At 40.4% G+C, this 13436-nt stretch overlaps 1 protein-coding gene across 1 annotated transcript; it reads right to left on the reverse strand.

Moving 5' to 3' along the window:
* Window positions 1–3658: 3658 nt before the first annotated feature.
* Window positions 3659–9695, reverse strand: cdc45 (CDC45 cell division cycle 45 homolog (S. cerevisiae)). Its single transcript, XM_047592106.1, has 18 exons — window positions 9469–9695; window positions 9262–9321; window positions 8645–8737; window positions 7978–8115; window positions 7664–7810; window positions 7527–7585; window positions 7402–7450; window positions 7192–7253; window positions 7039–7089; window positions 6842–6961; window positions 6616–6747; window positions 6429–6527; window positions 6186–6341; window positions 5959–6097; window positions 5031–5114; window positions 4824–4942; window positions 4244–4320; window positions 3659–4006 (listed from the first exon to the last, which is right to left on the reverse strand). The coding sequence occupies exons 1-18, from the start codon at window positions 9517–9519 to the stop codon at window positions 3942–3944; spliced, it is 1701 nt and encodes a 566-aa protein (XP_047448062.1). The 5' UTR covers window positions 9520–9695; the 3' UTR covers window positions 3659–3941.
* Between the last annotated feature and the right edge of the window lie 3741 nt (window positions 9696–13436).

Genomic DNA, 13436 nt, shown 5'->3' on the forward strand with positions numbered 1-13436 from the left:
TGATGCCAGGTTAAAGAAGAAGTCCAGCATAATGATTAAGTACAACGATCAGGCATAACATTATGACCACCTTCCTAACATTGTGCCTTTTAACCAATGGTGACTCATCAGAGAATGGACATGTGGCTTTTCTGAGGGTGTCTAATAACAGGATGTTGTTAATGTGGGGGCCTTTGGGTGCTATGGGCTGAGGGGAGGGGCCTCTGTGGATCATCCCGCAGATACTTGATTAGTTGGGGATCTAGCTTTGCCGAAGTGTTTTTGTGTGTGTGTCTGTGTCGGGCTGCTGCCATCAACGAGTGTCATTTCTATGGGGGCGGGGGTGCACGGTTTGGTCTAAGCTATGGGTGGTGCTACATGTCTAATTAAGATCCGCACAAATGCCAAAAGTCCAAAAGTTTCCCAGCAGAGCACTGAACTGTCACAATCTAGTCATAGTCGGTGGTTTTAATGTTGTGGCTGATCGGGTTTCAGTACCCGTCCAGTCGACCACATCACTCGTCCCTCCACCGACATCTCACAAAGCCCCACTAAGCAGCGCCCCCATGTTGATGCAACACGACTGTTTGAGTGTGAGGCCTTCTGCACGATCCTGCCAGTGGGGAGTGTGTGTGTGTGTGTGTGTGTGTGTGTCTGCTGCATGCCAAATTCCTCTGATGCAGAGCGGCGTAAAGGGCAGTGGCCCCACTTCACCAGAGGTGCAAGCAGGGGGGGGTGGAGAGAGAAGAGATAGATGGTTGATGGGAGGAGGCCAAAGGAACAGGTGGACGTACAAGTGGGAGCATCAGGAGACTGTTTGATGTTAACACGGGACGCAGGAGGAGCAACTTAGCGCCTTAACAACAAGATTTTTATTTTAAAAACTAGATGTTGATGATGAATATTAAATCATGACTCATTAAAAATGAGTTTCACTTTGACTTCTTCAACAGCAGTGATCCGTCTCTCAACAAATCCTCGGAAAAAAACGTTCAGCAGACAAATTTTATGCAGTTGTTCATTTCTTTCTTAGATAGTTGTCAGATTGTGTATCGTCTGGAAGAAGAAATATCTCGCTCATTCCTGTCAAAAGCTGAATTCAGAAGCGATATAATTGCATTCTTGCTGCAGCCTTTCTTGATCCAGTCTGATGGGAAAAGTTAGACAATGATGTTTGAGCGTTTGAGCACATTTCAGGTTAATTAATCAGATCAGATTTAACGAGACGGCCTGAAAGGAAATCGGACGAAGAGCAGCTCAGTCAGAGCAGCTATTAAAACTGTCTGCGTCGCATTTTACTCGTCATGTAAACACAGAAACAAGATATAAAGAATCCAGAAGCTCAGTTTAATTACATTTCTCAGGCTGATTCGGGGGTTGGAGCAGATACTCCAGGACTGATAGTTAAAATATTTGCAGCTCGCGAGTTGCTGATGAGCCTGAGAAGTTTCGTCCCGGCTTTACATAAACAAACAGACACATTTATCAGCAATTTGTGACAATTATGTCTCTAAAAATAAACAGCTCCACTTCCTCAGCAGCAGTCCGGGCATCCATCTTCCTGGGCAACATCACTGCTGTGTGACCGTGAACAACCCAGGGGATGCAGCGAGACTTACGGCATTCGTAGAAGAAGAATTAAATGAAATCATGACGACGCACAACGCCCTCCTGATAAGGAGGCCGCCTGCGTCAACGCGCAACGATGCAGATCACGGCACGTTTCAGCTCCACTGCTGCTCCGCGCTCAGGCCGGGGCTTCCTGAGAAACCACCCAAACACCGTTTCACCTTAAAGGTCACAATCGCTTCCTGATCCAAGAGCGATAAGCATCTCAATTACCCCGCAGAGAGCAGCTCCGTGTCAGGCCTCTCCTTCCCAGTTCGCCCTCCGAGGGAGGGACGGAAGCGGATCACCTCCAACGACGCCCGTTCGCCTACGTTCCCCCAACTCTGGGCCAAGGCCGGAGCGTTCACCTTTACCCCACATGAGCAGCCTGAGCCTCCAGAGGAGAGGTTAGGTTTCATTAAAGCTCGACGTTTCCACTAGAAGTCACAGAAGTACAGTAGGAGCGGTTTTGTGTTTTAGCTCTGCGTCAGCAAAACAAAAGACTGGATCAAGATGAAAAGGCCATAATCAGTTTGGATCACTTTCTATGGTGGTGGTGCCCCCACCCCCCCCCCCCCCCCATCCTCCACCACCACCACCACCCCCGTCGGCCTTGACTGCCAACAGCCGACACTCCCCTCTGCCAAGTCTTTTGTTTCGTGACACATGAGAAAACCGCAACCCTCCTTCTAACAAATGGATTTCCAGGTCCTTCCAGGCTTTTTTGCAAAGTGACAATAGCGACTCAAACACAGGTGGAAAACACTTAATTGGGCGGCTCTGTAAATCCGTTTAAGCCTGGCAGAAACCGGTCTGCTGTGTAATGAGGTTGTTTGAAACTGAAACACCTGCAACGAGCGGCAAAGCAGGTGTTTCAGTTTCCACAGGTTTTGTTAGTGGCTTTTGTGACCGGCCACCTTTTTTTCTTTGCAACATAATACAGAGACAATAACGTGAAAGAAAAACAAACAAAAAAGATACATAGTGCTGGAGAGGTAAAAAGAAAAACCCTAAGTGGGCTTATTCAAGGTACCTCCACCACACACACACAAAAAAACTCAAAAAAACAAAAGAAAATCAATAATAAACAACAACATCAACAACAAAGTCAAAGGCCTTAATGTAACTCAATAAAGAGTCCGAGTATGAGTAAAAATATGTGTTAAGGCTGTTATGAGTCTTGGTGTATTAAAAAGGACTTCAGCCTGGACTTAAAATGAATCAATGACGCAGATGTTGTTGCTCAATGAAAATATAAATTCCACAGTAATGAACCTAAATAAAGGGGAATTGGCTTTGTGAGGTGTGTCACATGCTGCATTGTCACCAAGAATACAGATTCTTAGAAATTTGAGTTTGGGAAATATAATGGTGAGAGCAGATCAAACTCCAGATGTTGAGGAAACAAGGTTTTATTTTTTTTCAAACTATCAGCAGTGAAGCTGGTTTGATTCCGACCTTTGAGTGCGTGTCTCTCTTCACTTAACTGTTAAATAAAAGGTACAAAGACCAAAGAATAACTAAAAATAAACACTCGCTGTTGAATACATTTTTCTAGGTCACGTCATATTTGTTAAACTACACTGATCAGCCACAACATTAAAACCACAGAGTGAATGACATCATGATCCATCATCCTGTTCCCAGACACCACCCCCCACCCCCCCCCCCCCCCCCCCCCCCCTCAGAAAGCCCATGTTCATTCACTGATGAGTCCCAACTGATTTGGAGCCTTAGCTCCTTTGTTGCAATTGAATTCTGTCGAAGTTAATCAAAGCAGTCAGGAAATGGGATTTTTTTCTTTTCTTTTTTTAAGCTACAAACAGTCGACTGTTTCAGACCTACTGAAACCAACAGGAAACACATGTGGTGTAGGAGCCTAATGCTAATTTTAGTTGATTAGAATTTTTTTATTTACATGTTAAAAGGCATTTATATTAATTATGATAAAAGGAGCTATTTTCATTATTGGGATTAAAATATTGACAGTTCGTATTGATGAGTCACTAGTTGATGATCAGAATCTGTACAAAACCAAGCAAGGAAACGACTTTCAATCAAATCCTTTACGTCATTTAAAACAATTTATTAAACACGTTGAAAATGTAATAAGAACTACACACATACACAGTAAGAATTAAAAGACAGGAATTTAAAAACAAGAAAAAGCACTTCCACACATTTACAAAGAGACTGTACAATATACACACACACACACACACACAAAAAAAACATATTAAACCATTTAAAAACAGAAACATGTATAAAATTCATACTGACACATGTCTGACCTGACTGATAAGATTTCAGTCTCGTCTATTTTACAGCTGCAGGTCTGACTTGGTCTCGTTTTCTCATGAGAGGAGAGTGATGAGTGCGTCCAGAAACTTGCTTCTGTCCTCAGCCTTCAGTTCAATTACTGCAAAGAGAAAAGCAGAGAAGTGTCAAAAGCAGGAAGAAAATGTGAATATTTTCACTGGAGAGATTTTTTCCTGCAAGTAATCTAAAAAGTAAACGTTAACTGTCATCCAAATGATGCTAGAGGTGAAGCTTCACGAAATAAAATGCACATTAAACTAGGTGAAGGCTGCCACCCACTGTCTACAGACGAGAATGACGTCTCTGAAGGAACGAAGAGACAGAAAGTTGTACTTACTGGAGGTGTCAAAGTGGTCGTGAAGAGTTCTGGAGCTGGTGCTCTCTGCAGCTTTCTCAAATGCTCGACCAAAGAAACTTTGAGAACATGAGGGGGAAAAAATTGAGAAAACAATGCCAGAATTGTTGCATAAATAAAAAAAAATGTGGGAAAAAGAAGGTCACGATTTGTAGAGAAATAAAAAAATTTTTCAACCGACAGCAAACTGGTAAATAACGAGAGGTCTGCAACATTTCTTTGTGGGTTAGAGAAAGGATGAGCATACTGAAAGTGCCATAATCTGAACTCTTCTCCTGGTTTTAGCCATACATTTCTCAGTGTTCATGGTGAATGTACAGAAACATGATTTGAATTGATCTACAGATACAGCAAAGTGTGAATTCTGCAAAACATGTAAGTAAACTTCATTGGGTTTGGAACTGTAACATTAAAAACCTTTAACTACAGAATATAGTGCAAATAATCAAAGGCTGAAGTTATTTTGTAAACAACAAAAACAAAAGTGATGGAAACCGCTTCTTTAGTCTGATTCAATTGTTTGCGTTTGTGCAGATCAGCTCACTATGTTTTTAAATCTTACTTCTTTTTGTCCGACGTCTCAGACTCTGGTGGGATCCCCACAACGATGACAGTTCCCTTCTCCACGTCCTTGGGTGCAGCCATGATGAGAGGAAGCAGCCTGCAGCGTTTATTCCTCGTCTAAACACCCGAGAGACGGCGATTAAAAGAGAGGAAAAAAGGACAAGCGGCTTCACATAATCAGTACTGATGCGGTTCTGGTCCTCACCGAATGGACGAAGGCCTTCAGGAGGTACTTGCAGAGCAGAGTCAAGGCCATGGGCTTTGAGAAGAGCTTCACATCAGGGGTTCCCTGCAAACGAACGAGCAGCCGGAGGAGGAGGAGGAAATAATTAATCAGCAGAATTAATTTGCGCTAGACCGGTTCATACTGAATACCAGTAATTTCTTTCCATTATGATATGCATTTTTAATATACCAGTATACCAATGTATTTGATTACACAGCGTTTGGAACGTTGCACCATGAGACACTGTTTCAGACGGGACCATTTTCAATGTATCGCCTCTAAACACACATGGTGCAACTGTGTCACTGTGACGTCTGGTGACGATGGAAAGGTCCGAAAAATGAAGCGGCAGAACGAGAAGCCTAAAATAGGTGCTGTGTCAGTTTTTTTTTTTTTTTTTTTAAGGATGACCAGACAGTCTCTGAATTCTGGAGACAGTCTCTGTTTTGAATAACCTGTTGCACGCAGACTACAATTATTACGGTAGCCGGTCGTGCTCTATTGACATTGCAGACACGGCAGTTTAAGTATGTTTAAATATGTTAAAATAAATGAAACTGTAATTGTTCCCGTTTCTACATTTCATCTCGATAACATTTAATTTTTTTGTCTCTGAGCTGTAAATGTCCCTGTTATTTCCACATCAGCAGGCCGTGCAAACCTATTTTACTACTAGTGTAGGATTATTCTACAGTATTTACTCATCATCACAGTAAAACAGTCCATCCTCAGTCAATCTACTGCAGTAATTCCTCTCTCAACCAGTGGAAAATGTCGCAAACATGTGATTATGCATGAAATAAAAACACCATTTTTCAGTCAGAATTTTGAAAAAAATACAGTGATATACATTTTTGGTCATATCACCCAGCCGTATATTAAAAACCAGTCATCCAGACACTCGTACCTCCATGAGGTAGCAGTAGAGGAAGGGTCCCTGTGACAGGATGAGATTCGTGCAGATGCAGCTGGCCACAGTCTGTTGAATCGCCATCAGCTTCTTCTTAGCCAGGTCGATGCCTGAATGTAGACTGTCCAGGTCACTCCTTCACAGATTAAACAAAAACATTCGTATCAGTCAGATCATGACTCCTCGAGAGTGTTCACAAACAAGCGCACTCCTCTCTACTCCACCTGGAGAGGGAGTCGAGAGCCTTGATGAAGTTGTCGCTGTCGTCTTTCTCCGTGCTCTCCAGCAAGGCGGCTGTAGCATGAACCATGTCGCTGGCCAGGAAACGGTTCTTGAAGCCGAAGTGAACGCCGAACGTCTGGATGCGGATGTCCTTCATACTGAGGAGGAGAGAAAACCGGTGATAAAAAAAAAAAAAAAAGGAAGCTGAATGCCAAGCAGCGTCTCTTTAAAGTCTGGAGTCATACCCGTATTTATTGGAGGACTCTTCAATGACTTCCTTCAGGTTCTCTTTGATTGACATGTCCATAGAATTAAACTTCTGTCGAACTTGTTTCAGGGGAAGCCTGTTACGAGCACCGCACACAAAAACTAGATTTAATACAACAAACTTCTGCACAGTAACACACAGAGCACTGATTTCATGCCACGTACCCCATGTCGGCCAAGAACTCCTGGAGTTTCTTTTGTCCATTTAAGGTCCAAAGCTTGAAGCTGCAGGAAGTGTAACAGGAATTACAAATGCTCTCATACAGAGACCAGTGCTGGTACAGAGTCAGACGCAAGCTGCAGCAGAAGGTTAAGGATAAAAGAAAAAGAAAAAGGTGTGCCACAAAAACAGAAGCTGGGGATTCAAAGATGATGTCGGAATCAAGGATACTCGTATTCGAAGGAGATCCTCATACAGTCGATGGAGATTGAGTTCTCCTCATCCTCGTTGCGGTGATTATGCCGCGAAACGTGTCGCTGCATCGTGGCGATGTCTGTGACGTACTTCATACTTAAAAGGAACAAGGTAGTCAGTGAGAAAACCAAATTAAATGCACACTTTTGCGAATTGTTTTTTTTTTTTCTTACTGTGTGATTTTATCATGGACCCACTGGTCTGTCAGTCCAATGATGGCCCACCTGCAAAGACAAACCAGTCTCCATCTAATAGGCTGCACCTTCCACTACGAATTTCCAAAATGTTTGCTTCATTAAACAGGAAAATATCATTTGATGCCTCACCAGAGCATGTCCTTGGTGTCTTTAGTCAAAACCCACGCAAGCTCAAAAAACATCATAGCAGCCTAAGAGAGGAAACGCATGAAAACATAGAGGAGTTAATTCAGAAACAACAACAGACCATGTACAATGAAAGTCTTTACAGTTAATTATCCTTGGTTATTCATGATGTAAAATATTTAAAATGTTCAAACTACATATATACACACTCACAGAGGTTCCATGGTATTCATACTGCTCATAGTCAAACAAGATTTCCCTCCTGTGAAATGAGAGAAATACGTGAATAAAGCTCACATCGACAAAACAACAAACCAATAACTAAAAACAAACATCACCTTCGAGCCTCCCACTCCCTCCTCTCCCGGCGTCTTTCAATTCTCCTCTCGAAGGTTCCCTGCAGTGATCACAAAAAACATCACAGTCTAGTTCTTCCTTCAAGCTCATTTCAAGGAATTCCACTGACGATACGCACTTCATCAAATCTCCTCCGTTTTCCAGACGGCTCGGATCCGTCATCGCTCTCATTCCCAGAATCTCCTTCCTCGTCCTCCTCGTCTCGAAATATGTCATCATACGAGGGCACGCCCAGGTCATCATCCTGTTTGATTAGCAGCTTTATCTGTGTGACAAGAAGGTGACGAACATTTAGTTACACATTTTGACACGAGGCTGCACTGTTTCCACTGAGGGGAGCTGATACTCGGCACTGAAGTTCAGACCAACAAATAAAAGAAAAATAACAATTTGATGCTTTCACTTGAATCCAAACACGTCATTGTTCATCACCTGGGTGTCGTTGTAGACGTTGACCACATCAACAGGCCGGTGAGTGTCACAGATGAAGAAGATGGAGTCATCGTCCGGCTGCAGCATCTCCAGCAGGTCGACATTTGCCCCACAGTTGATGAGAACGAAGTATCGAAACTGCAACACAGCGTGGACCAAAATAACACCGGCAGTTCAGTGAGGAAACAAGTCTCAAGTTTACACTTTCTAAAATATTTGTTTGGGGGGGAGGGGTTGTTTAAACCTCCAATATATGATCACAATTAAAACATTTTCCCAAGTTTATGTGTCAGGTACTTTATGTTTGTTTGTTGACTAACTACATATCCATCCAGAAAACCTGCTACACAACTATGGAGAAATATGCAGATCACCATAAAAATCACCGACTGGTCTTAAATTGGAAAGAGACAATGACTTTATATAGTTTCTAAGCACATATTCTTGTAATCTATAAAATTTGGTATGAAAAACTATTATCAAGAATAATAACATACATTAAATCGGGGCCCGTGTCAGTTTTCCCATTAAATTAGGAAATTAAATGGAAAAAAAGGTCTATTTAGATACGTTACACATTGAATGAGGTCAAATTGACCCTAAAAATAATAGGGGGGGTTGAGCCTCCGTCATATGTTTGTAAGAGCAGCTCTGATTTAAACTATACCTGCTCTTTGTGTTCGAGGAAGGCAGTGCCAAGGTCCTGCCAGCCTGTAACCGGCACAAGTGTGTACTGGATCTGGTCACAGTGAAACAACGCCTACAGAGAAACAGGAAGATTATTGCAATCGTCATTTGACAGTGTTGAGTAATAGTGTCACTGAAAAGGAAGAACATATTTGGACATACAGATGAACTATTTATATTATTTATTTTCATGTTGAATATACTCAAACACACACAAACAGAAACATGCAGGAGGATGTTAGTAAAGGTGATGCCACTAATTTACAGGATTAATTATAAGTGCTCATATACACTGCAACCAGTCTACAAATCAAAAGTCTTTATTCTATGTGAGATTTTTTAAAATGTATATAAACATAGTTGAATAAAAAAAAACTATAGCACCTGACAGACATAAAGTGGCTACAAGAAAGTAGCAAAGTAAATAAAGGAAACAAACTCTAGTAAACAAAAAAACACAAATGTGCAATTTACAGATGCAAAACAACATATAAATATGTAATAAATGTACTGTGTCCTGTGTGACTTGCTGATGATAAGCTAATATTAAACAGCTGATATGAGCCAGGAGCTAATGTTTGCACATTATCTTTTTACCTGTAGTATCTTACAGGCGCACAGTGCGTCGATGTCCGCTGCCACCAGGAGTGCGACTCTCTAAAAGCGTCAAAAAGACAATAAAATGCCATAAGAAATAAACGTTTTTGCGTGGACATTAACTTACATATTTGCTAAGTAGCATTAGCCACCCACGGGTAAAGTTAGCTGGCTACGGAGCCTAATGCTACAGCAACAAACTCCTACCTGGTTGGCAACGACTTCATAAAAATCCTTCCTTATGTCCGTCACGAACATCGTCGAAAAACGATTAAAACGTCTAAGATGAGAAACGCTTGATAAAATAATCCTAAAGCCGCACGGACAATGCGTTATTGTACCGCGCTGTCAAACCGGGACCTTTTCTTTCTTTCTGTCTATTTGCTTTTTACTGCGAACTGTTCCTCGTTGAAAATGTGGCGCCAAATCTGCACGTCAGCACCAGCCAATCACCGGGGAGGACAGTCGCATACGTCATTCCGCCCAGGCCACGCCCACTGCGTGAAGAAAACAAAGCGGAGGCAAAAACACAAACAAGTAGAGAGATGTATGTGGAGATTTCTGCAAACTGTAATGATTATGAGATAAAATACAAATGATATGAACTCTGATCATTTTTATGCTTAACTGCATTACATCAATTTGCTAATTTTGTTTACAAGATTTTAGTTGTTATAAAAATCAGTGTTATAAAAATAAAATAAAAACAGTTTATTTTTATAGGTGAAAATATTAAAGTCTAACTATCCCACATTTACCAGCTGCAACATTAAACAAATTGTGCAGACTGCTGTGCAATGACCTCCATATTTATTCCCTAGTCGACCTACCTCAATATAAATATTTGTATATGCATATTTGTATGAACATAGATAGCATTTGCATTTTGTTTAATTATTTACTATTTTAAATGCTGCTTTCCCCCCTCATTGTACCAATTACATTCAGTTCCGTGCTACTGTGTGCTTTTATAGTATATATTGTATTTTATTGTGTTTAACTGCTAGTTTTTTGTTTGTTTTGTTGTTTTCTTCTATATATGTATTTATGCTGCTATACTTTCTATTTTGTATTGGTCTACAAACCACAGAGCTGCCCAACTGTATTTGGTTGTTTTTCACCACACAATGACAATAAAAACTTATTCTTATGTACACATTAGTGAATTATTATTAGTGATACAAAGAGAACCATTTGAATGAGTAGCTTTTTTTTTCTTACGTATATTTCGGTACTGTTGCTAAAAATGTTGATTGGATAACTTGCTTTTGCACTATTGAGATAATGAGCCCCATAAAACCCCACATCCTTCAACACTTTTAACTGTTGCGGACGCATCTGGGAAAAGATAAGTTGCAGAAAATGTGAGGGTGTTGTTTGTTGTAGACACAAATAAAATACAAATTATACACAGTGGTGACTATAAAGCTTATTCTAACAGCTATTTTAGTTTTCACACAAATCTCTAAATTGGCTTTTATAGAATGCAACACAGAATAAAACATTGTGAGATCATTTCACAATGTGATATTTCATGATAACTACTAATGTATTCTTCAAACTGGTCATCCATTACCTTCATATCGATGTCTACAACCACTGGTTTTCCTCCAACTCTTATTTCTGTCTGTATTCAAAACTGGAATTCAAAAAGAAAATATGCAGAGGACAGTGTGTATTGTAAGACCGTTTCAAAACATCATTTAGTGACACAAAAAGATTCCTTCAAAGCATTACAGTATGGACAATCAGGATACTGCATCAGCCTGAGCAGCTGCTACACAGTTATGACATAAAATAAAGCAAACAAGCAAGTTTAAGCGTAACGCCTTGCACTGATCCCAAGAGACCAGACATGATCGACATCCAGCTACAGAACACATGTACTGAAAACCACATAAATTAAGAAAATGGATGGAAGTAATGAGGAAAACATGTTGCTCTCTAGCTGTGAAACATGCAGATTTTATCAAAATGCAGCAATCTAATGAACTTTTTTTTTTCTTTTAACCGCAAAGGGTCCTCCAGAAAGTTGTGCCCACAAATACAACTCCTATTTCAAGAATTTCACATTTAAAATAACAAATATTCAAAATTCAAGTAAACTCATACATGCCCCTAAGTTAAATACATCTTCAAGTTCCTGTGAGACTTAACCAGATAGTGTTTCCTCCTTGTAACTCGTTCCACTCCACAGAAAACGTCACGTTTCGCTCCAGCAATGATTAAATTTCTGAAAAGTAATTTTTTTTTTTTCTGAGGTAAAGAAAGGCAGCATGCCACATATAAACACTCAGTGGTATCTTCACAAATGAATCGTGTATAACGTAAATGACAAAAAAAAAAAAGGGATTTAGAACAGAGAGCATACACTGTACATGAAGTATATACTTCATTCGTGAACTGAGATTAATAGAGTAAACAAAGGCACAAATTCATACATTTTGTTTTGTTTTTGTTTTTTTTCTGCCAAGTTTGGTCTGACACCGTTGTGATCCCGCTTGTTTAAACTCGGGTCACGGCAACAAGCAAAAAAAGTGCTTTTACCCTGCAAAACTTTGGCTGGTTTCTCACACAAAACAGAAACAGAAACATCAGGTTTCAACAACCAGGGAAAAAAAAAACATTTTGAAACATTTCTGATGTAGAACAGACCTCCCAAACATAGCAACAGGATAAGACAGAGTATCAGAGAAGTGGTGTTGGGTTTTTGGAATGAAAAGTCCATGAGAACTAAAATAACAAACCCACCAAACTTTACACGCCACACATCTGTTAAGAGGATAGAAAACCTGACCAGCAGGAGCACTGGGACACTAGCACCATCACCTGGAGAGGTTTCAGTCCACCCCTCTTAAAAACCCACCCGTGTACGCTTCATCTCTCCACTTCTGGTGAACATTCATATTTAAGACGGGGCTGCACACGTTAACAAGTGCACAGTTGCGTAAACCAGACGGACAGGAATAAATACAGAGACCGCGGATAGAGGGAAAACATCGATCTACTACGGTCCTAACAGAACTTGAGATAAGACCATCGGGTGTGACATCCAGTTAAGAGATGAGTAAAAGTACCGCAGGCACTGGAGAAACTGTGAGAGGAGTAAAGTGGCTCTGCTACATCGGGATGTGACACTGAGGATGGAAACATTCAAAATATAGGAAGACGGAAAGATTTAAAGCGCTCCAGAAAGAGGCAGCAGAAGAGATGTTGATCATCCCGTTTTCGAATGGAACCCAGGTAGTTTCTGTCAAACGGAGGATAGAGTCTTTTAAGACTTTATGGGAGTAATTTACAGGGCTATTTATTTATTGTCTGCAAATCACACGAAAGACCAAAACCAGCTGCCTTTGAGTGGACATGTTTCATTCCTCTGTGGTGTATTAATCCATGAATGAAAATGGTTCCAATAAAACCTCTTCGCTTAGTAAAAAATAGCTAATTAACCTCCTGAGACCTGAGCTTTAGTTTGGTTTGCATTTCTAATTTCGCCATTTCTCTTTATTTGGGATTAGCAGGACCTAAGAAATATAAAAACTAAGCATCGTCCTTGAACAGGAAGTAGTTTTTGGAAGAAGTTATGTCCTCATGTGTCGACACTGGGATTATTTCATTCAATATTATCATAAAATCCCTAATATGAAACAAAATATAAAACTGTTCACTTTCATGTCTGAATATTGCTGTGCAAAGACAAAATTGCAAATAATGAAGTCCCGACGTTCTCAATCAAGCACTCGCTAATTAGTAAAGTTATGGCTGGTTACTATTGACAGAATTTGTGTCACGTTAAGCTGGAAAAGTTAATAATCATAAATAAACTGGTTATAACTGTAACATTTGATGAGGTTTTGAACCTCGTCCACTTTTCACTGAATCCGCTGAATGTTTTCACCCCAGCTAGTATCTAGTTATTAGGATAAAAGTTTAAATGGAGCAGAATAACCTGCCGCAAACCTAAAACCTAATGTCCACATATGAGGACGCAGGGTCTCAGGAGGTTATAGATTATGTTTAGCCTTATTAACTATTTGTGAGCCATTTTTTCTAATTGAATAAATATTTCTGGGGTGTTACATAAAAAGAAGTACAGTGAAAGTACTGAGAAGTTTAGACATGGATGGTTTTGGTCTAATCATGAGATTTGTTGACAATAAAAACAAGATGAACTG

This window comes from Mugil cephalus, chromosome 8, assembly GCF_022458985.1.
Source record: "Mugil cephalus isolate CIBA_MC_2020 chromosome 8, CIBA_Mcephalus_1.1, whole genome shotgun sequence".
Classification (NCBI taxonomy): Eukaryota; Metazoa; Chordata; class Actinopteri; order Mugiliformes; family Mugilidae; genus Mugil; species Mugil cephalus.